A 25,373-nucleotide genomic window follows, 5' to 3' on the forward strand; every position below is an offset into this window, starting at 1 on the left:
GGATGTGGAGAGATTGATGGATGGACTGATGGTGTATAGAGAGGTGGTGGATGCTGCTATGTTTCCCTCCATCTCCTTTCATGTCCTAATTTATTCTGTATGATTAATTCCTGTTACCCCTCTGGATGTGCAGTGCGCCCCAACTCCCAGCAGCCCCCTGCTCTCTCCTCTCTCTCTGCATTTCTACTGTACCTTTATTCTTCTATCTTTCTATCTCTCTGTTGGCCCTCCTGCTGGGATGGTCCCCTCTTTACATGGCCATGCAGCACTGAGGACACCGAGCAGGCATGCCGTAACCATGGTAACGACAGCACCACTCCCACCACATGACGCAAATAAGAAGTCCCAACGCTACATCTTTTCAAAGCTACATCAAGATCTGTTGCTCCACTTATTTAATGTGTATGTGCAGAATGCAAACAATCCAAAAAGCAACATGGATGCTGATCACATGACCTTTTACCATAATTTACAGGATTAAAATCACATTTCACTTAAACTTGTATCCATTTAGATGGTTTTGGTTTCTGTGACAAAGTTTGGTTTGATTTGACTTGGTGTAAGTGTTACAAACTGTACGTTTTGACTATAGTACCAGAACTGACCCTTTGAAACAGCTCTTTCTAGCCGCAGCTACTATAGTTTGATCAAACACAATCCCAAACAATTGACTTTGAAGCTTCTCAGAATAGTAGAATTGAATTTTTCATAGTTTTCAGTCATAATTAATTTAATATACTGGGAATTGAATATTGATTTGAGGAAAAAAAAAGAGCAATAAATTATATTTTTTTCGCCAGCATGAGCATGAGTTTTTTGAAGCCTTAAACGGAACATTTGATTAATCAAGGAAACCATCTGCAGATTGAGATGTCTGTTCATGTGTTGTGAAAGAAATGTTCAAATGTTACCCAAAAAATAAGAAATCTCTCCCTGACAGACAGTTCCAGAGGGCAAGAGGTTAAATGAGTTCAACGAGACGCATACGATCCTCTGTGACCATGATGACCTTCCACACAGTGCCCACAAAACGGTGTCTTTAATGTTACACTCAACCAAAATAAACTGATTTCACAGTTAAACCCGAATAATTTTAAAGTACATACATTTTATAGCTTCTGGGAGCGTGTGCAGTCATGTGTTTAAAAGGCTCAAAAGAAATAAATTGAATGTTACAAGACTCCCTTTCACCAGAATTGAACAGTTTCTGCCAGAGAACATCTGATGGACTTGAAAACTATACGCTGGAGTTTCGTCCAAACACCTGGAAAAACAGCTTTGGTTTTCTTCTCGACTCTCATTTATGGTTATAAGTGGTTGTAACCACAAGCGGTTTGGCTTGGTCTCAGGGGGGATATGATGCTTTTCTGTATGATGGATAAGTCAGTTACTGTAACGCAGCTGCATCAATGTGCTTTAGCAAGACGCAGAAGCTCTGAAGTAAAATAAAGTATATATTTTCCTTTGCAAATGTGTATAAATTCAATGCATTTCTTTAGGTTGTCTTTGCATTGATTTGAAAGTGCTGACAAGAGTATTATAGCTGACTGCTGGACATCTTTTACTGTGGTTTGTTTCAATTTGTCAAAAAGCAGATCACATTTTTGTGGAACTACCTGTTAAAATGTAGGATTTTATGTTCATTTCAAGTATGAAGCAATTGGTTTGACTAGTTTGTAAACATGTGATCCCTATGGCATCATTCCTACCCTTCCCTGGTGTGTTTTCTATCAAAATAAAGCAGAACTACCATATGAATAATTGTAATCTTTCAGTTTAATGTCGGGATACCCTCTGTGTATTGAGTCCAAGTCATGATGGTAAAACATATTTCTTTTTTCTCCCTCTACGATGTCGAGAGATGCTCTTCGTGTGTTTGGCAAACATCCTCGCTGTAGTTTGACTGTCTTGAATTATAGATAGGAGACGCAAACCACCCACTGCTTGTTTGTTTGGTTAAGACTTTGAGTAAGCAGAGGGAATGCAAGAGGAGTAAGAGAGAGATGAAATAGGAGAGAGCAAAGGGAGATGGAGGGGAGGATGAATACAAAAAGAGATAGAAAGCGAAAGAAGATGGAGGATAGAGAGACAGATAGACCAAATAAGACAGTAACAGAAAAGGAGGGACACCAAATCCATAATGAGATTATGAGGGAGTTCAACTCGTTCAATGTATTGACTATAACCGTGGAAACCCTTTGACATTAAACAGATGCTCTAACAGCGTGTATTAGATACAATAAATTGTGCTGACACATCCTTAGTTGAAGAAATACAAACAAAGTATTGAAAATGATTAGTGAAAGACTCAGTGAAATGCAACCCTCCATCATGGTGGCAGAAACTTCACGTTAAAAAGTCACCAGCCATAATTGTTTGTTGCAAAGCGCTGCCTTACATCATTGACCACCCGCCCCTGGTCTGCACCTCAGCGGCGGTTCTTCTGACTCCAAGGGGGAACCCTCCTCTGCCCGTCCAGATCGCATTACACAGGGCTCATCCCTCTGATGTGGCTTCAGATAGAGAGCGTACAAACCCCGGCCCACAACCACACAGACCAGCTCCGCACAGGCCCCGTCCTGTGGTCTGCTCCATATGAAAGAATATTTTTGAATGCCGTGTACATTCCCTTCTATATTCCCCCCCCACATGCTGCTCTCATTTGAAGGGGTTTTTATGGAGGGGGTGCAAAGTATGGCAGTGGTTGTGACAAGTTGTTCTGAAGGGATGCACAAAGCAATTCATTGGGTTGCACTTTAAGACTGAGAATAAATAATCCTTGTCAGAGAAAAGGGTGGTGAGGAGCAGATTGTAGTTTTATGTTGAAGAAATAAAGTTATTGCTAAAGACTAAGACCCTTCTTTGATCACAACTAATGCCAAGAAACTGACATAAATCATATGTCGGAATTGAATGTTGTTTTCATTTTAATAATTCATATTTTGATTATTTTGTGAGTGGAAAACATTTTTATAGCTATTTTCAGGCATAGGGGACATTATCAAATATCAGTCCAAACTCAAACTCAGGTGGATAAATGATTGAAAAGTGAGTTATATTTAAACAAATGGACTGGATGCTAATGGTTGAAGACAAATATATGGAACCTCCACACCCACACACTACAACCCCAATACAACGTGATCCCCCCCCTCCGATTTTCATCCACCTCTGTTCTACAAATCAATTAACACTCTTTCCATGGCCAGGTCTTGTACCATATTAGCGCCCTTCCGTCCCTCTCTGTCTCTGAGCCGGTTTCTCTTTAATCTTCAGGAGATGTTCCCATTGATGGGTCTATTGATTTGATGTTGCGCCAGCTGCTTTTATCTCCAGGAACTCAAAGAGGTGTTGGAGAGAAAAAAGCTGCTCTCCCCACCAGGTTTTACCACGCAGAATCTGGCGTGTAGGTCAGCCTTATGGGTGGGGATACATCTTTGAAATGTGCAGGATTAAAGAAATGACACCTCAAAGAGTGACCCTAAACTTTTGTATCTTTTTGAATCTCGTGTTTTAAACAGAAAAAAAGAAAACTGCTCATGTTGGTGCAATAAATTGTGTTGCGGGTTTTTGACATGGCACAACTCCACTGGAGTCTTATGTGTACGTTGGGAGAGTGAAGCGAGGGCGCTACCATCCAGCTGACCACATGTGGAGAAGGTCCAAAACCCAGAGCCAGTGCTGGTACGCTCCACCACAGAGCTGCATGCACAGGCCCAGGGGGCCTCGCTGTGCAGCAGCATCAGAGAAACCGCCTGTCACCACACACCATCGTTCTTCCGTACTATGCATTTGAACAATACACGTATGTTCATGTGCTTGTGTGTATTTATGTCCTTTTGTCTATTGAGGAAAGAGTGCATCCATGATTTTGTAGAAAATTCAGAATGCGTCCCTTCGTTTGTTTGTGTCTCCCCTAAAGAGCAGGGCAGGCCTGTGGTTTGCGGAGCGCCTGCCAAACTGCCCGGTTGGCTCAGAGAGGGGGTTTATATTCTGCTATCGATCATCTGAACTAATAACATGGTGACTTTCCCACACTTGTAATTAGCACCCCAAAATAAAGTGTCTGGTTCTACTTAGGGCCCTCTGCCTTTAAATCAGCTTTTGTCAAGTGCTCCCTCCTTCGCTCTCTGCTTCTTCTTGTGCCCCTCATATATAAAGAGTTCACTCTGTGCACCTTAAAGCGTAAATACTTAGGAAAGTTTCCCTGTTGGTGTCATGTGGGAGCCGAGGCCATGGACCATTTTTTTAATGTGGAACACTCCCGCAAGTTTCTGTCTATGCAACGTATACGATTTCTGTTAAGGCTTCCTCCACCCATAATTAAGCCCATTTTTACACATAACCTATACCTCCAGTAAACCATTTTGTGAAGTATATGGTTGTGTTGTTTAACAGCTGATTCCAGCATTTAAAATGGGACTTGCTTATTTCCTAATATTTAATTGAAGGACATTTTTCTATGGTTACATTTTGGGACTTTTGATCAAACATTACAATATAGCAATATAAAGACATTTCCTTCGGTTCTAGACATCTTTTGTGAACATATTATATACAAATATTGAAATTAATCATTAGTTATAGCCAGTGTTTCCCATACATTGATTCATTTGTGGCGGGCTGCCACAATTGAACTCACATGTATTTTGTTATTTGAGGGGGGGGGGGGGACCACCCGAATAGGTTAAGGGGCCTTTGGCTTTTCTTGCCCCCGCAACTAGAATCAAATTCTGTGGGGAACACTGATAGCCCTACATGACTGTAGATTCTGTGTTCACTGTGAAGGTTTAAAGTTAGCTAATTGTTTTCATATTTCAAGAAATGGAATTGAAACCAATAGCTGCATGATAAAAACAAAACAAAAAGAAGATATAATCTTGATGCAAAACTGTTAAGAATAAAACTCGGTATGGTCCTTTTAAAGTATTTTCTTGTCACTAATCCATAAAGAAACCCATCCTTTTTTCTTTGTGCCTTCATCCCTGAATTCTTCCATCATTTGTATCCATCCCGTCTTTATGAAATCGTCTGATGTTTGCGTCTGTGGTCTGCTGAATTGTTTAGTTGTGATTTGTAATGTAAATATGTGGCTGCGTGTGAGAGCACCGCTCCCTCTGGATGCCCCCTGAACACACAAAAACGCACTCTTAGTCATACACACACACACACACACACACACACACTGCATATTCAGAGAACAACCAGCAGCTGCCTGACTGGCTCAGCTCTGTTACTCCTGCTAAGCCATAATTGTTCCCGGACCTCTGCTCTCTAAGCGCTGGTTCGCCCGAGCCAAGCGGCTAACCATCAGCAGCCCTTACAGCTCGCTCGCCTCCAGGCCCCAACCGCCCAGTGGATGGACACCATGGTCTTTGCGAAAGATACAGAATGTAGGGCGGCTAATACTCGAAAACAAAAAGGATGCATATTCCATTATTAGATGATTTAATCATTTGATAACTTCTGCTTTTTGGCTACCGTGAATATGCTGTTTGGGATTTAAATCTAAAAAAATATCTAAACTTGGAGAGTTTACAAAGACCAAATGTGATGCATCTGAAAAGCTTCGAAGGACATTTTGAGTTTAATTCTTCATCTTCGAAACAACAATTAACAAAACATTCTTTCCAGGAGCTCTCGATCATATCACATGTTCTTTTTCAGTATACAAAGTTTTCCCAGCTGTCATTGAATCGTTTGTTACCGAGTTCTTAGGACTATTAAACAGACTTTGACATGCAATTGTCCTGTAAACATCTTTCAACTGAGAGAATTAGTGGAAATACTGAGCTTTTCATAAAAGGGAAGAACAAGTTGGTGTGAAAGTGCTAGAATAAAACCTTACACATTGGAGTCAATCAACGATAAATAACACCCACGTAAGAAAGTCCTTTTAAGTACAACATTACCAATAAAACAAGATCTATTTGTTCTCCCCTCTCCCCAAATCCTCAAACCTCTCTACCAATCCTCTACTCTCATGATGTCTCCCTTTATTTGTTTGCATCTGTTTCTTAGTCCAACTGTTTCTTCCTATCTCTCTCTTTCCCTCGCAGCCTCACTCGTTTAATCTCGGTCCAAGAGAAACATGTCGGGAAACCAAAAAGCCGAGCAGCCTGACGGAGGCCAAACCAGAGATCACTTCTCCCATCCTGGACTCCTTCCCTCGTCTCCAAGCTACTGCCTGTGATGCTGCTGTGAAGCACGAAAAAGGTTTTCAACCCATTACTTCAATGTTCATGAACTCCATGATTTTTCCATGACTGGTTCATGACGAAGCGCCTCATCCACAGCCAACATGTTAGAAGATAATTTCATGTCGTGCAACAATAATTTCCAAAACGTCGGCTTTACTCAACTGCTTATCTTTTCTTTTATGCAACACTTCAGCACCTGGGAAATGCAGCCTTAAATGAGAGTTTTTTCCATGACGACAGATAGTGCATGTGCTAATTTGGGACGCCTGGAGTTTCCTTTGCCTGTTTGATAAGCACAGAGCTGCATATACATAATTATAGCACTGATGCAACACATTAGACATCTTTGATGTGACTTTTTAAATGCATGTTGAAGCCGGAATTGTAATTTATCTTATATAAAAAACACATCACTTTCTACAACCTTATTCTCTCTATTCATATCTTTTCCACTGTAGGTCTGAAGCTTTTGCAAACAGTAACTTCTCCATTTAAAGCGAGATGCAGTTGAGCATAACAAGTTTCCACTAAGGGAGGAGCAGTGTTTGTATGTGTGTTTATGTTCTTCAGGTGACAATATGACTTGAGGCCTTTATTTTCCATGGTAAACCACAACAGGCTTAAGCTCGCCTAACTGTACACAGTGAAGACACACACACGCACACACACTTTTGTCAAAAGGAGTAAAGATTTTGCCCCAAGTACATTTTTGTACCGCAAATATATTAAAAAAGCCTTGCTCCACACTCAGCTACACATTACCCTAAGATACTCTTCTGAGCTCTACAGAAAGTGGCTTAAAATGTTTCTATTGCAGAAGGACAACAATTATTTTATTTTATGCAAAAGTATCATCTTGGCCACTGGGAGTCTCCGAGGACATTTGGGAACTTTATGGTGAAATTCCCAAAAGAAAACCCTAACCCTAAATCAACAATCTTCTCGCTTGCTTCCACTAATCAAAACAGCATACCACTGACTTGATGTTTAGCTAATGGATGCTTAATTGAAACCAGTATTCCCTCAGCTGGCCTGGGATTAATGGGGCTCTGTGGGGGGTGAACTGGAGTCGGCATGGCCCTCACGCTGCGCCGCTTGTTTGTGACAGTGTCAGAGTTATGGCTGCCTTTAATTGGCAGCATTTAGACCCCGGGCGCATTTTTTAAGACAAACAGAAGAGAAATTAGAGCGGGAGATGGGGTGAAGGAGAGAGACCAAGGCCGAAATGCGAGACAGGAGGAGAGTTGAGGAAGAGTTACAGCCGCCTCGCTCTGCAGCTCAGCGGGGGATTGAAGCGTCCTCTGGGGTCCTGACAACGGGCTGGCTGCGCCTGTGCCTGCTGTAAATCTGCCTCTGTCTGGAGGGGGATTCAGCGAGGAGGGGTAGAAACATCATGGATGGAGTCCGTCTGACTGACTGAATGTCTGTCTGGCTTATTAATGGCGCCTTTTTCTCCACAATAATTACAGTGAGACGCTGATGATGGGCATAAATTGTCGCCAAAGCAAATCATCAATGCAAATTAAATTATAGTTTGTTTGTTCGTGAATAACTTTTGTTTGAGGTTTTCACACTTACAAAGTTCATTTGACATAAATAATTATATCTTGACTGGCAAATGTTTTCAGATGTAACTGAAAACAGAAAGGCAAAAATCACAAAGGTTGATATCTGTAGCAGACACTAAATGCATATGAAGAATCAATGTGTAAGAAACGTAATCTTAATAATTATGTAATGAATAATAAATAATAAATGTAATCTATGATTTAGTCTCAATCAGTTTGGCTGTGGCAACTATGCTGCCCACTTTGGTTTCTGCCAAGAAATCCACTTCCTGTTGTTGAAAGTGTTTGCATTAGCCCTGGATTTGTTCATTTTCCTTGCAGTGGTGAAACAGTTAAAGGTGTTCTTAGGGTGTCAGAGTCTGTTTCAACTGGGGCTGTGGTTTACTTTTACCAGGTGCAGAGCGCGGTTACCGCTTCTCATTGTTTACTGCTCCCTCCCTTCCGCTACTGCACTTATCTTCTTTCATTGTTCTCTCACACTCTGTCAATCTATCTGCCTCTCTCCATTTCTGTCAGACTAGTTTGTACCCCTTTACTCCTATTTCTCCATCTTCATCCTCCTCAATCTGATCAACCCAATCTGTGCCCGTCTGATGAATCAGATGTTTTGTTTCGTTTGTTCTTCACTTCCTGCCCACCCACCTCTGCCCTTTCATCTGTCCTGGGTGTGCATACAGTGTTTCCCACATACATGTCCTGTACTATGTGCAACACCTTCACCGTCACACACGCCTACACACTGACACACACGCCGACACACACGCCTACACACACACACACACACACACACACACACACACACACACACACACACACACACACACACACACACACACACACACACACACACACACACACACACACACACACACACACACACACACACACACACACACACACACACACACACACACACACACACACACACACACACACACACACACACACACACACACACACACACACACACACACACACACACACACACACACACACACACACACACACACACACACACACACACACACACACCACAGTTGCTCTAGTTTTCTGTTTGGCCCTGAATAATGCACACACAAGTCGATTTACCACAACACCTTCTCACACACCCACACAACACTGATAAAGAAAACAACTCTCTATGAGCTCCATTACTTCCTCAAACTAAAGATATTTGCTGTCAGTAACAACAAGTATGTGCCTGAATATGTAAATAAATCAGGTTGTTTTTCCATATTCCTTTTAGACTCCTTCTGCTTTCCTTTCTTCTTCTCCCTCAATCCCTCCCTTCCTCTTTTGAGACATCACCTTTTCCTCAAGGCCGCCTCTTCTTCCTTGCCTCTCGTTTCCAACAACTTTTAATTCCTGGCGCGCTAATCGGATGCATAATCAACATTTTCTCCATGTCCTATCTCTCCATTATAGCACCAAGGCCAATGGGAAAAAGACGTTGTGGCTGTGTTTGTGCGTGTTGCATCTCTTAAAAGTTTCCCATGGCCACAAAATGTGGGCATGGGTATCTTTCCTATAAGCAACAAAACAGGGCAAAACAAAGGTAGGAAACCAATTTGACGCATGGCCCAGCTCCTTTGGAGGAAACCTGTTGATGAGGGAATTCCTCCCTCTCCCTTTTCTGGCTTAAAAACGACATTAACACATGGACGCAGTGCCAAAACATATGACACATACCCAAGAAATCACGGCAGACACACCTCTGACAGTAAACTGTAACACATTCAGCTGGGACTCATTCTCCTAACTCTGTACTCTCCTTTATGGAAAAACATCATTTTAACATGTGGGTAGCCCGAAACTAATGACACGGTACCTGATACACCAGAATTGTGGTCTCATTTATTAAAAGTAATTTATATGTAAATTGTTCATGACGTGTTTACTACATCATCATGATAAGAGAGAATATTAAGATGATTTTTTGTCTCTGCATGGTAGAGTCTTGTCTATGAACAATGCACAATGTCTGTTAGTGTGTCAGTGTGCATGAAGAGGAAGAAGGAAGTGAAGACAGCTTACCACTCTGAGGGGTATGTACTACTTCTCTGTGTAGTAAACATGTGTGTGTGTGTGTGTGTGTGTGTGTGTGTGTGTGTGTGTGTGTGTGTGTGTAGGAACAGTATTAGGGGTCTTAAGCATGCATGTGTGCGTATATACTGTATAAATATGAATAGCGTAAGGCGGAGGCTGCTTCCTTTCTTTAGCAGATGAGTATCATATGAGGGAGGATTAGACTTATGCTCCTGTGTGCATGCATGTGTTTGACTGTGTGTGTGTGTGTGTGTGTGTGTGTGTGTGTGTGTGTGTGTGTGTGTGTGTGTGTGTGTGTGTGTGTGTGTGTGTGTGTGTGTGTGTGTGTGTGCATGTGTGATCACAGCCATGTGTGCCGGGCTGCTTCATGCGGCTGTGGAGGCTCCAGCTGGTCTGGGCAGAGCCACTGGCATTGGGGCGGAGAGGGGTGGAGGAGGAGGAAGGGGTTTGAGTTTAATTTAGGCGGCTATTTTTATGAACACTATTTTTAATAAAGTGCATATTAAAATGATGATAAAGGTTGGGGCGAGGTTTTGAGGGTGAGATGAGCCGGTGGTGGAGTTGAAGGTTATCAATTACTAACAAATGTGGAAATATGTTTGATGTTTTTCCTACGGTGGCCCTGAAGTGCAAGACAACACAGCATTTCACAAAACACCACAGCATTTCACAAAATGCTACAGTATTTCACAAACGCTACAGCATTTCACAAAACGCCGCAGCATTTCAGAAAACGCCACAGCATTTCACAAAACACTACAGCATTTCACAAAACGCTACAGCATTTCACAAAACGCTACAGCATTTCACAAAACGCCGCAGCATTTCACAAAACGCTACAGCATTTCACAAAACACTACAGCATTTCACAAAACACTACAGCATTTCACAAAACGCTACAGCATTTCACAAAACGCTACAGCATTTCACAAAACGCTACAGCATTTCACAAAACGCTACAGCATTTCACAAAACGCTACAGCATTTCACAAAACGCTACAGCATTTCACAAAACACCACAGCAAAAGTGGAAATATATCATTTTGTCTAACATTGAGGTAACTGATGATAGAGGAATCATCAAGTACAACATGTAAGGCCTTGAGTTGTCCTTGTGCTAATGCCACAACAAACTCAAACTGCTACATTAACATACATACATAAATACAAATAGGACACATGCACATACTATTACAAACATACATGTGGGAACACACTCAAACAGACACACAACATTGACACTGTTAAAATAGTATGAGTTGTTTTGTTGTTGCACAAAAATGTATTAACATTTCTTTCTCAAGTTCATTTCTATTTATTTTTTCCTTTAATCATATTATTTATTTTGTATACAAACAATCCTATTATCTGATTCTGTTATATCACCTATCACATGTGTCATTAATGACTCAAATACTTTATATTTGTTGTTGCAAATTAAATATAAAAAAAGAACAAGAAGTACCTACCAACTGAGACACGCACACTCAAGATAAAAGTACCATCCTGTACCAGATCCTCACAACAAGATACACACACACACACACACACACACACACACACACACACACACACACACACACACACACACACACACACACACACACACACACACACACACACACACACACACACACACACACACACACACACACACACACACACACACACACACACACACACACACACACACACACACACACACACACACACACACACACACACACACACACACACACACACAGTAAACAGGTTGTAAATATCTCCCTCACAGCGACAGATGAAAGAGGCAGAGCACATGGCAAATTGTCATGTACGATCACATATGGTCGTCACGCTGACTGTGTTTCCAAACAGTAGAAGCGACAGCAGACTGTGTGTGAGACTGCATGCTTATAAAATGTTAAAACCATTGGAGGTTAATGACTAAATACACTAACTCATATGTACTGTTTTAGTAGAATAATCTACTCAGTACAGTTTAAAGTGTAATTAATAAGAGAATGACGGTGTGTTTGGTAATCAGGAATATGTTTTTCTTCTATGTTGAAGAAGAAGATTGAAGATTGAACTTATTGTCATTACATAGTACAGGTACTATGTAACGAAACAGTTTCTCTGCATTTGACCCATCCTAGTGTTAGGAGCAGTGGGCTGCCATTATGTACGGCGCCTGGGGAGCAGTGTAGGGAACGGTGCCTTGCTCAGGGACACCTCGGTAGCACTTGGTCTTTCCGGGACTTGAACTGGTGACCTTGCAGTTGCCAAGCCAAGTCCCTATGGACTTCGCCACCACCGCCCATTGTGTTACAGTTATAACTTTTTCTGAACTTCCTCCAGTACAGCTGTGCATAATGCAAGTCATACTTGTTTGCTGGGTGTATTAGCAGAGATGTGGCCTCATGACCAAAGTAACACATGAGACTAACTCTGACCTTTGTCCCTGTGCTGATCTTGACCAGGTCATTATATAGAGTTGAACTTGTTTAGTCCAAAGTTTGGCAATAATGATATATCTTGGATATTTATAACATCTAATGAATCTAATAATTGAGTGTCAATTTCATACAGTGCATATTTAAATGTTACTTGGCCTCTTTTTTTATTAATGTGAGTTTATCGAGGACATTGATGAGATTTATTCTTGTAATTCTCTCTGGTGATGCTAATTATTAGTTTGTTTTTGGAAACTACAGGTTGACTATGTGTAAACCACGAGGGTAATAGCATCCACTAAGTCACTAAGTAGTGACCGCTTTGTGAAACTGTTCAACAGTCTGATTATTGACAGTTATCAAGAGGAAATGAAACAAGACTTTAATTCCCATAGGTCATGTGATTTCTTAAAAAAGAAAAAAAAACTCTCACTCTGACAGAAACAAACAAAGTAACATGACCTTTATATCACTTAACTTCCCACAATGACAACTGCAAACTAATTGGATTTTCCCCATTGACATAAATGTGCAGCATATTTCTTATGACAGTAAAGCTTCAGAACTGGATTAAGCACAAATACATGTGTATTCAAACAAACTCAATGTGCTGTGTGTAATAAGAAAAAAGCAGAGAAACAACAGCTTCAGAAAGACAGCTAATTCAGCAGTGTACCTTGAAGCTCCTCACTAACCATATTATTCATATATTTACAGGTTGTGGCTCACTAACCTACAAGCTTAGTGTTGTGGGTCTGAGTGTGTGCAGATCTTTTTTTAAATGCCCAGCTACATGCAACATGAACACAATGAGAGAGTAAGCTGCAAAGCGTGTAGCCGTTTTTGGAACTGTAGACTCTTTATACGCTCTGTATTTCCATGTCTAAGTTAAATGTTCAGAGTTTGCTCTCGTTTGTTGGATGTTTGCATGACATTTCTTCATTACATTGCCTTGCCTGCCGTGTATAGCTCAACCACACTGTTTAAGATAGCTACTTTTCCTATAAAATGTTCACAGTATTTAGGAACCAATCCAGAACCTAAAACAAGGTCTCAGAGGGATGACTGCCATTTTGTAATGTTTTTAAATGATTCAAAGATCAATTAAGCATTATAATTTAGTATATATTGGGGGTATTCTGGTAACACATTGGTTTGAGAAAGACAATGCTGTCACTGATTAACTTTGAACTGAGGATACACATCTGGGGGGCCCAGACACTCGCTCTGTAAACAACCACAGAGGAGAAACTGAACGGTTTCGTCCCACAGGCCAATGGCTCACCTGAGTGCAACAATATCCCTCAAGTCTTACACACACTAACACACACACACACACACACATTATGAAGACCTCACAGACAACCAGTGGAGCATAGACAAAGTTGTGCTCTCTGTGATCCTCTGTCTTGGTCTCTTCTCTTATGAACGTTTCACAAAAGACAACAACATTGAAATGAGGAGGTTTATATTCCAGTTAGTTCCTGTTGTGTTGGAAGGGAACGCTAGGTGGGTTGGAAGCTGGAACCAGTTAATATGGCAATTTTATTGATTAAGGACTTACATTTTTTTACAAAAACATATGAATTCTGTCTGACCTGCATGTGCTAATCCTACATTCTGCTTTACGGCACAACGGGAGATAACTTTGAGCATGAAAATTGAATATGTCCACGCAAAGGGGCTCGAACTCTATGTCAATTTCAAAGGCTGATAGCGATAACAGTAAAAGGCAGATGGGGAAAAAAAACATGTTCGACCTCTAGCATCCTCCGGGTGCCGGGAAGCGTGGGAGGAATTATGGGAAATGTGGTCTTAATTTAGAGCAACACTAACACCACACGAGGTTAAAAACTGTCTCAACCTCTCGTTCTCAAGTTATTTTTACTCCAGAAAGCATCGCAGTTATCTGAGGTTATACTCAATGGGTTCACACATCTGTATTAAACATGTCTGGAAGTATAGAAAAAGCAGACTTAATAATATCAATCAAAAATCCCACACTTCCTTTGCCAACACCTGTCTTTTACGGCTCTATTTTTTCCCCGTCCCACCTTCCCTCTGCACCGGAAAGAAATAAGTGGATGAATAATTACAGGTATAAACACCTCGGGGCCATCTGAAGGGGTTTTTTCCTCTCCTTCTGATATTCTTTTAAACATTTCCGCCTCTTGAATTAGTCTTCTGAACAGGTTTTCTTTAGGTGCCTTCACAGCCCGCTACTTCAAAGCCGAAATGAAGGGGGCTCTTGTGGTCATTTGTATTTTTATCCAACCCCCCCCTCCCTCTCTATATAATGCTCTCTTTACCATAGCCCTCCCTCTTCACAGTTTATCTATCTGTCTTCATCCACTTATAATTTGAGTGCCCATCATTTCTGTCCCTCTTTGATGCAGCTAGGGGCCACAGTTTACGCATGACAATATGTGAAATAATACACACAAATACTCAGGTATGGAAAAAATGAAAGGTGTATTTGTGAAGTATATCTTTAGATATCTATTGTAATTGACACTCATTTTATGATATTTGACAGAATAAACAAACCGTTATCAAGGCAATACTTGAAGTGATAATGGAAATGATCCTCTGACACCACTGAAACTGGCTCATATTAATGATAAATACATTTTATCTACAATTATCTAGCACATCTGAGGATATCAAACATGTATTAACTGTTTTTAGGTATAAAAGCCTAGTAGTGCCATTTTAGTAGCATTTAAATGTATCAGTGAAAAACTACAACATGAGACAACAATACAAAAAATGACATGCCACTAGGAAGAGGCAACTTCTCCTGTGTTCTTGTTGTCTCAACACAAAGAAGAAGGATTTGTGCATGTCTGCAAACATGGAGACTTGCTGTCCAATCATCATCCTCCTTTCACCCGATAATTTTAGACAACCATAATCTTGCGCTTACATGCATCACAACAATGGCAAGTTAAAACTCTGCCAGTTTCTACATTCCATAGCACTCTTACATTGGAAACATGCAACATTATCAGATTTGTAAAATTATTTTTTTATACTTTATTGTAAAGTAACATGAATGTAACTTGAAACTTCTTGACTTATTTAGGAATGTATTTAAAAAGCAAAACATCCTTAAAAAGACATGCAAGATTGTCGACCCGAGCTTTTTGCTGCCTTCTAGTGAAAGCTGCTTTTCTTTTAGGCCTCTTAAATCTGAGCGGCGGGGTCCTTATCGTAGCCAGTCAGAGGCTGGGAGGCCCCCGTGTCGCTCATCCCAGCCCCTGGGTCTGTATGAGGGGGGGGATTAGGGAGGCCTTCAGCCTGTGTTGCTGCCATTGTTTACAAGGGGACTAGGGGCTGAGCAACCCCCATGTCAGCACAGCGATACAATAGGAAACAAGGAAGTGGCAAGATCCTAGAGACTCGCACACACACATGCCATTCCCTTGATCTTGGAGGATCAACTTTGTATTATTTTGGTGATACAAGGAGGAGGAGGAGGAAAAGAGCAGAGGTAGGGGAGCTTGTTAGCGACAACAGCTGATTTCTGAATGTCAGAAAAAGGAGGAGGCATATGAACAAGTTTACAGGCTTAAGACATGAAACTTTACACTCCACCCCTACCCTTCCCAGCCATGTTTACTGTCGCTCAGCAGTGTTCCGGTCAATTTTCAATTTCAGTTAGTGGAATGAAATGTCAAACAAGCAGGAAATTCCCTGAACCAAGAGAATGACACCGAGCTGTTAAACACCAACTGTTAAATTCCAGTGACTAAGTTTACACGGCCAAATACAACAAACATGATATTGGATTCCCAAAGTGACTGGTTAGTACAGTAAACCCGTTACAGTCGGTGAACAGGTAAAGAGAGCAGGAAAGTGTTTCAGAGCGGCGTGTTGTCCTCACAGCTTGTTGACGTCTTTGTGTGACCACAGTTTCCACATCACAGGGAGTTTCACAGCTTCTCTGACAGTGAGGAAAACGCATACAGCTGAATATCAGATGCTAGTTTTTATTGCTTGGTAGTTTTCAGACAATGATCAGCAAACAGCTGACCGTCTCTCACACCGATGGGAAAGTGACCTAACAACCAACTGTTATGAGTCCACAGAGAGCTTCAGCAATACTCATCACGTTAGGTCCTTTTTAGACTTTCACATTCAGAATTGAGTTATTTCAATGTGTAAAAGCTGCTTTAAATGCCGACTTCAAAACAAAAAAGTAACGGTGGACACGCTGAATATGGTTATTATTGATTAAAGCCTGACTACTGGAAACATATACACCAATCAGTCTTTATGAGCAGTTTCTTGACCATTTGAAAAAGCCCCTTCCTCACTAATAAGGTGCCGTTTACACGAGGACAAAACGGCTTGTATCTGCATAGTTTCTCTTGCGTATAGCCCTATTATTTACACGAGGCCGATAGAAACGGACCCCACAAACGATAACGGGTCCCAAGGTGGATAGATTTGCAAACGAAACTCTCTGGGGGGTCAACCGAGTCCGTGTAATCACCTCTATACGAATATTTCCTGAAAAAATAACAATAGCCCCACCTCTCCCCGCCTCTGCTGCTCACTGCTGTAGCATGGCCAGTAGCTACTGCTAGTGCTACTGCTACTGACCATGCTACAGATGTTAGTACAACATCTACAGCTCGGCCATGCTACAGATGTTAGTGCAAAATCTACAGCTCCTCTACCACAACCATCAGCAACAAGTGGACATGGAGAATTACATGAACTCCATGTTGCTAAATCCACCGCGGGGCATAAACAGAAGGGTAGCCACGGCAACATTGCTTTGGGCCATGCTCCGGGGTCTTCTTCGCTGCTTTTGGTGTATTTTGTGGCGGAAGTTACAGCGCCACTTACAGTCCCGGCATATGTACTACAGCGTGCCCAGTGCTTTCGAGCAGTCTCGTGTGGAAGTACAGCGCCACTTACAGTCCCGGCATATGTACTACAGCGTTTCCAGCGGTCTCGTTTGAACAGACACATTAAATGAAACGAATGCATGTGAACGGAAGACTTTTTTGAAAGCGCATACTGTGCATAAACGCAAACGTTCCCGTGTGCATATGGCCTAAGACTCAATAAGCGATCTTCTGCTACTTTATCTCTGCTCTTACTTTGGTCCGAAACACCTTTGCTATTTTCTGCTCTGTTTGGTCTACATTTGTGCCTCCTCCAAGGCCATAAATAACCAATATAGCCCACATATACCAGACGTTTAAGGGGAAACAATTGCACTCATCTATGTAAGAGAAAATATTTTAATTTAAAGGCATGGTCATGAGATGAATAGTCAGCTGATATTTATGCAAAGAGGCCACAACATAGAAACAACACAACACTCCTTTGTGATGCAGAGTTACATTCTCAATCGATCCCCCAGCGTTTTCTCTCTTTTTGTACAATCCATTATCAAGCATTGAACAACAGCAGCTACTTTATATTACAGATAACTTTACAACAGATCCATATGACTTCATATTTATTTCTTCCGCTAGACCGCAGCGTTCAATGAGCTGGCAGAAGTTCTGTAGGTCGCTCAGAAACCCTTCAGCAGGACAGACTCATTCTGACACACAGGTCCTCAGGTTAAATGTTGCTTAAACTCAACATTGAAAATCGCTTCTCGATCTTATGACATCTTTGGAGCTCAGAAGTATCATGGAGTTATTGCAAAGAAATTAAATATAGAGTTGAATTGGAGCAGAGCGATGCTTATAAACAGCCAAGACGATGAAAGAAGCACAGGCAAGGAAATAAACTGGATAGTTGGAAATGCAAAAGAGGAAAATACTCTGACTATCTCCCCTCTGCTGGGGTTTGACTGCTTAAGACAATAGAGCCTCCAGATCCCTTGTTAAGCACTGGCTAATGTTAATCCACAGCATAATACGCACAGCCAGCGAAAGTTTATCATATATAACAACAACACTGGCGAAAAGCACACAAACACACCATTCAGTAAACATATAGCAAACCAAAAGGCAAGCCTACGAAGAAACACATGCAGATTAAGATTAACACTCAGAAAACATTAGTTACAAACAAATGACTTAATGTAATGCACTGCCTTACATGCTGCAGATAAAGCTTTATCCAAAGACAACACCAGAGGGAGTTGCTCATATCCTTGAATCCCACTAATCGTATTCTTTGGCCCCTTCCTCTGAAAGGACAGCTGATATCTACATGAATCTAACAACAGGGAAATGTCACATGAAAAGCATAATAGGAGTTACATTTATCACTGAATGGGATAAGGAGGGAATTCTCTTTTCAGCAGCGATTAGAAGTGTTTTTTCACGAGATGTTAATATTAATAATAAGGGCCGTCTTTTAGTTTATTACAGTCAGTCAGTTTCTATAATTACAGTTGCAAAAACGTCTTTCAGAAAAGCCCAGGGATTCTCTTTTGTTCCCGTTCTCATTTGGACCTTTATTTTTCAGATGTACTGTATATACTGTATTTTCAAAAAGGCATCCACTATGAAATAATACAAATAGTGTTCCCAGGGGAAGTAAGAAGAATGAAACAAATATTACAAATCATATCTGCCTTTCAGTCATTCAGATGATGCTCTCGCAATGAGTCCGACAGTTCAAAGCAGTTTACGGGAACACACAAAGCTTTTGAGAAATTGTTTCTTTTGGCTGGTAAACGCTTACAACATCCAGCCTCCCACTAATTTTGAGTGATAATCTGACAGGGAAGTTATCAGCTCGGGAAGACATGACCATAGAATGTGTGCGGCATCTAACGATTTTCTTTATTATTGATTCATCTACAGATTATTTTTTAAATAATAAAACTATCCCTGACAATTTCTTAGAGCCCAAAGTTATATTTATTCGCTCAGGTAAAAGATGTCCTTATTTTTGCAAATCAATTTTATCTTTTGAATTTGTAATCTTTGACATGAAGTGTAGAAGCCCATGAACTTATAATGGAACAGGTATGTTGAACATAAATATAACTAAGTGCTTAACACTATGAGAGTATTTACTGATCTTACATCATTATTACATTACATATCATTGGGTGTTAGCTTGTCAGATTAAAAAAGCAACCTGAAGGCATTACTAAGGGACTCATGGGAAATCATCACTTTTATCTGAGATTTATGAAACAAAATGAACACTGAAAAGCATACTCTTCACACCACTTCCCAGATTTGCCAGCACAGTAAGGAAAGAGTGATCCTCTCAAAGTGAAGACAGGAGAACAGCCATCAGTCGAGGCAGACAGAGACGTAACATGGGTTGCCTTGTCACACATTAAAACCACAACAGTAGGAAAACACCTAACAGCCCCGTCTTCTGTAGGGCTCCCAGGCCTATAGTTTCCGATCCATCTCTCCCATCCATAATCAACCCCCCCCCCACCCTACACCCTCTAGTCTAAACCACCATGCTCAGCCCTTTCAAGTGGCAGGTAGACAGGGCCTGATACGCCGCTACCGCCTCGCAACCAGCGGGCTAATTACAAGGGAAGCAGCAACAAGTGAGCATTGTGTGGAGTCTCCAAGACACACGGGGAAAGAAAGTGCTCTTTATCTTGCCACCACCAATCCCCCCCCCCCCCCCCCCCCCCCCCCCCCCCCCCATCCCCTCCCACCCTCAACAAAAACAATCTCTGAGAGGCTTTGCGGTTGGCAGTCCAGGGTTGGAGAAAGAGAAGAGAAGATTTGGAGACGAAGGTGAAAGAAGTGGAGGCACATCGATGAGAGACACATACCATCACACTTGCTCACCGTGTTGGTCTGGCGCGATGCCGGATGTGTCGTGTTATGCTACGACGAGTATTAAGATGTTTAAGGAAATACGCTCTTTCGAGTACTAGTAGTTCATTTAGATTATATTCTCAATCACAGTGTAACTAATTTAGAGAGGATGTGGTTCCCTGGGAGATGTATGTCCATCTGCCTCTTTTCACAAGTAAATACAACTTTTATGTGCAAAAGTGAAAGGGAATACATATTGTCTAGGATATTCTTTCGAAGAAAAACTGTAAAAAGTCTGTAAAATGTTGACTACCCTAACTTTTGTAGGTATAGTTAGAATCTGGTGGCTTGAAGTTGAACAAGGGGTAGAACAAAAATATACAAAGAAAGTCAAAACAAAGAATTCCTACATGTATTTATTTTAAAACAATTCACAGTTTATATTGTCTAACTGTGGTGGAGCAAAGAAGAAACTTCACAGGAGCCGTTACATTGAAACTTAAGCTTATTTCCCCATTAACTAGTGCTAATGTGGTGAGCTTGAGGTATTTTTGGAGGAATTATTTCACCAGAAGATAGTCTCTAACAACAGCCATCTATTTTTGACCCTTCAGCGACCCATTTAAAATCTCCCATGACCAACAGCTGGGTCACTACACATTAAGACAGCGGGGTGAAACACTCGAGCAAATCACATTTTCCAGCCATAAAGTAGATGTTGTGATACAGCAGATTCCCAATTCACTGTGCCTCATGTTAGATCAGCCCACAGTAAGTGTGATCTCATAAACATGCATGTCTGCTGTTTAGCAACGTCTTGTCTGCAGGAGCAGGGGGTTAATTCAGGCAACAGGATTACACAGCACGTGAAAAATGAATTAGGCACAACCGCTCATGTTTGGTGCAATTAGTCAGCCTATCCATGGATATTGGTTCTCATGGATGACTTGAAGGGATTTTATGATAAATTCTTTTTAAGGCCTGTCTGGCTGGATGAGTGATACTACATACTTGAAATCTTTCCCTGAGCCTTTCAGATGTTTGTTTTAGTGGTTTAACACTCAGAACAGCTATTAAGGCAGCAACAAACCTCTTGCCATTCACGCACAGTGCAAACAGATGGGAAACGTCATGTGAAGCGCTTCACGGTGACGGCATCAATCAGATTCCAACTTCAGCAAAGGCGTAAACAAAAACAAGCTCTTTTTTCGGCTTTACCTCACGAGGCTGCGTCTCTCATGAGGGAAAGTAAAGCTTCGTTTCATAAGGCAGTTAGGCGGGAAACAGCACAGTTCAAAGTCAAATCAGAGCACATGTAACGTTTGAGAATGTTCTGCAGTGCTGTGACTGATCTCACACTAACGCTCCTCTTTAAAACTAAATTGATTTCAGATGTATTAAACTAAATGTCAAATGTCTCTGTTTTGCAACTGCACATAAAAAGTAATGGTTTTGGGGCTTAAATGACAGAGGTGTACTCATTATAGATCTCAATCACATTTGACTATACTTAAAGAAGCATAACTGGCAAAAAAGCCTAACTATTAGCCTCTAAATGTGTTAAAGAAATGTGTCAAACCCCTCAAAATTACTTTTTCCATGAAACACACATTTTCAAGACCATGCAAAACAAATGAAGTACACATTATGCAGAAATGCCCAGAAGTAATATTCAAGCCTTAATCCAAATAGACTATAAAAAAAACACCACCACTTTCATGCCCAATATCATGCCATCGCCCTTTGGTACGCATACAAATCTGACTACTGAGGACTTTTTGCTTCAGCCAAAAAATAAATAAATAAGATACTAGTCATCGGCCACTGGACATGAAACAATTCCATCCCAGAGTGTGTGTTTCTGTCTTTCTTCTTATGTGCTTAGCAGTGGTGGGGTAATAAGAAAAGAGTATCACCACTAACATTTAAGACTATAAAAAAACAAACATAGTTATATATTCCAGAATATGTACTGAAGCACAAAACCATGATTTCTGAGTTTGGACTTGATACCGAAGATCTTTAAATAGCAGCTAAATGGCATAAACTTCCACTGGAGTCCAAAGTAGGACGTAAACATTAGGACCTCAGACACCTCTGAGCTACTGACACAAAAAAACATTTGGAGAAAAACAACGACCAGCAGAGAATAAAAACAGAAGCTGACTTACAGATGGAGAAATGGAGCCGTTGGGGAGGTAGGGGTCAGGCAGCATCAGGAACGGATACCCCGGATACGCCTGCGTCTTGTACATGCCTCCATCTTGGTGCTTCGACACTGCCAGGACATGAAGAACAGCAAGCAAGATTTAGAAACTCAATAACTCGAAGAATGTTTTAATGGGACTTTTAATAGAGCCACTTTGTAGAAGTTGTTTTCTATAACTCCTTTGATTTGTTGGCTGAGAGTAAGGGCATTATTCGAAATTAATAGAAGTTAAAAACAATGTGTTTAAGGAATAAAACTAAAATGTGATACTCACTCCCACAATGCTAAAAGATTCAACTTTGTGTCTCAGAACAAAAAGGAAAGGCCTGACATCCGAAAATAAACGTGCATACAAAGTAGGGCAAGTATTTACAAGTGTTGTAGTTACTACATGTTATATCCTTGTGTGGGCACACACTACAATACTTGAGACAAAAGCATTACAAGCGTCACCTAGCCTGAGAGGCGTGAACTCCTGTAGCCTATGTGTTAATTTATCTCTCACCACCAGCCATATTAAGCATCAGAGGCCTCTCTGTGGGTCAGCTGTAACTAGGTTATACCGGCTCTGTATGAAAACAGACATACACTAAACTTTTTTCAAAGCCCAATTCCTTGTCATGGAAGGTGCCCAAACTTTTAATATAACCAAGACTATAACCAAGGTGATGGAAAACAAAATAATCCAATCACGCAAGCACAATCCGTCTTTTCTGTGGGTTTCATTTTTTCCAAATAGACACATTTGAAACCACAAATCCAAATTTAAGGAAGATTTTGCTCATAGGAACACAATGCAAGAACATTTTTACCCTTTCAGAAACGATTGGAATGAGTTACACAACTTGAGTACAGCCTACAGTGACGCCTATAATTAAAACTGCCATGTATACATTCTCTAAATGTGCCTTATCCTTGGGAGGGAAAGTTAAATTGCCCTGTTCTTTTTGGGTGGCAACCCTTAAGAAATAAAATAAACCTCTCAAGGACCCTGGTTGACCCCACTTTTGGCTAAGTATGGCAACAGCTTTACTGCAAAAAATGTCAAGGGTTGAGAGTAAAGTGGAAAAAAGTATGTAGATCTAAAAATGGGGAGATAAAACTAGCAGCCAGTATGAGGAGAATATCTTGAACATCTTTTATACATGATAATATAGCAAACACTGTTACATGAGCTCATCTTTATGACTATATATAAAACATAAAAGTACTTCCAGAGTCCATATTTCCCCAGTTAACATGTTAATACAGATATTGAAATAGTTTTTTTTTTAAATAGCTGTCATAACAGTTTTTGTTGCGACGTATTCTTCTTTCTCCGTCTTTGTATGCCCCACATATACCAAACCAAATTCCTCGTATGCCTATGTGTTAACATACTTGGTAATAAAACCGATTGTGAATCTTAAGCAATATTCTATGTGAATGCTGAAAAGAAACACAGGAAATGCCCTCAACAAAGGTATGTTTCGAGAGATAAACTGGAGAGCTGCCTACGGTGGACCTCTTTTGCAGTGTGCACCTGAACACAAGTCTTTGAAGTTTGTTTTAATGCAGCAACACGTGTCCTGCTGACCAAAATACTCCATAGTTTGATACGGTGGGGGGGCTTTTCTTTATCGCTTCTCAGCTGTTTTCTGAGATAGCAGTGGATACTCAAACCCACAAGACAGCGAGTGTGTAAATGAGTCTTCTTCTCACCTCCGTCGTGATGCTCCCGGTGCTTTTCTTGGTAGCCCCTGTGCTCGCCCTGCTGTCCCCGTCTCACCGCCTGCAAGGCACCGACAACAAACACGGGGTCAAAAAGTACAGAAATATAAGCACACAAGTGTCAAAAAGAGTTAGAGTTACTAAAAGAAGAAGCGTATCATACGTTATAGTGTGTTTTGGTTCCACTGTGTTATCCCTTCCCTTTAATAAACCCCTGGTAGCCTGTGAACTTTACTACTGTAACCCCTGAAGGCAGTCTCATTCAACGCTTGTCAGCAGCGTGTAAAATAAAACAAGCTTCCTCACACTCTTCCCGTGTTACATCCACACACACTCCGTGCCACCTACCGCTGAGTTCGGACTCTGATTTATTTCCGACTCGTTCACCAGAGAGGACTTGAGGTCGGCCAGGTCTCTCTCTGTAAACGCGTTTTCTTGGATTTTCTCCTCTTGCTCCCCTTCGTCTTTGAACGCTATCATCTCATCATTCGCTCCCAGGTCGTCCCCGCCGCCGCTGCTGAGCTGAGGCATGTCTACTTCTCCCACCTCCTTTTGCGGATGTTTAATAAGTTAAAAAAAGACGAACAACAAAAAGAAAAAGTATAAATAAAGAGAATGTACGGAGTTTCTCTCCTCTGTCTGGGGCGCCTCTAAAAGTGTAGAAACCCCAACCACATACAAGGGAAAAAAAGTTGAGATTTCTCGTCCCCCCGGCTGGCTGCTTTAGAGGACTAATGTTTCCCTACAACAGCAAACAGCTCATTTGAGCCCAAGACAAGGCGAGGAGTCCCGACATCAAAGGGCGCCGACCGGATGATTGACAGGTCCGATGACTTGTTGGGGGGTTGTAGCCTACGATTGTTTCTGTGGAGGGTTGAGCCTCTTAAAGAGACATCACCTCCCTTTGCTCAGCTGAACAGCATTATTCATGACTTCCAGGGGCGCGTTCACGCCATCCTCGGTCCCTCGGCTGCAGACTGCTGCTGCTTTTTGCCACCAAAACTTCTAAGTCAAATAACCAGCAAAAGCAGCATTGCAGATGAGAAGGTGTGCATTTAAATGATGATTTCTGATATTTTTGTTAAATGGCCTTGCAACTTTCTCTTGCATTATTTTTATTTCTATTCTGTTATATCTTGCAATATATTCGTAGTATTTTATTTGTTGCACTGTTTGAGGAGCCTTGGACTTAAACATGTCATTGCTATAACTACACTGTAGCTACTGTGCTTATGACAATAAAGCCTTTGCATTTTGGAAAATTGAATATTTAAATCAATAATGGAATGCTTGTCTCAGAATATGTTTTTCTTCCTTATATCCACTGGGGTTTTTCAAGTCACTTTAACTCTACTATATTCATCGAACACCTGTAATTACTTTACAGTTTGTAACTGTACATTTTGCATTAAAAAGAAAACAATGAGCTTAAAAAATACATTGATTAACTACCAACAATGATTGAAATAGGTGAAATGCTACATAGA

The 25,373-nt window shown here is 41.1% G+C and overlaps 1 protein-coding gene across 6 annotated transcripts in view; it reads right to left on the reverse strand.

The window, feature by feature from the left end:
• tcf7 (transcription factor 7) overlaps positions 1-24,747 on the reverse strand; it is a 63,965-nt gene extending 39,218 nt beyond the window's left edge. For 4 of the 6 annotated variants that reach the window (XM_034140535.1, XM_034140537.1, XM_034140533.1 and 1 more), the window contains exons 1-3: positions 24,235-24,744; positions 23,878-23,947; positions 22,139-22,245 (exon numbers count right to left, since the gene is read on the reverse strand). In XM_034140535.1, the coding sequence (XP_033996426.1) occupies positions 22,139-22,245; positions 23,878-23,947; positions 24,235-24,417 (360 nt within the window). In that variant the 5' untranslated portion in view covers positions 24,418-24,744. Of the gene's footprint in view, positions 1-22,138; positions 22,246-23,877; positions 23,948-24,234 lie in introns of all 6 variants that reach the window. The other 2 variants (XM_034140538.1, XM_034140536.1) reach the window with 2 other exon arrangements.
• Positions 24,748-25,373: the final 626 nt, after the last annotated feature.

This window comes from Trematomus bernacchii, unplaced genomic scaffold (genome assembly GCF_902827165.1).
Source record: "Trematomus bernacchii unplaced genomic scaffold, fTreBer1.1, whole genome shotgun sequence".
NCBI classification, from domain to species: Eukaryota; Metazoa; Chordata; class Actinopteri; order Perciformes; family Nototheniidae; genus Trematomus; species Trematomus bernacchii.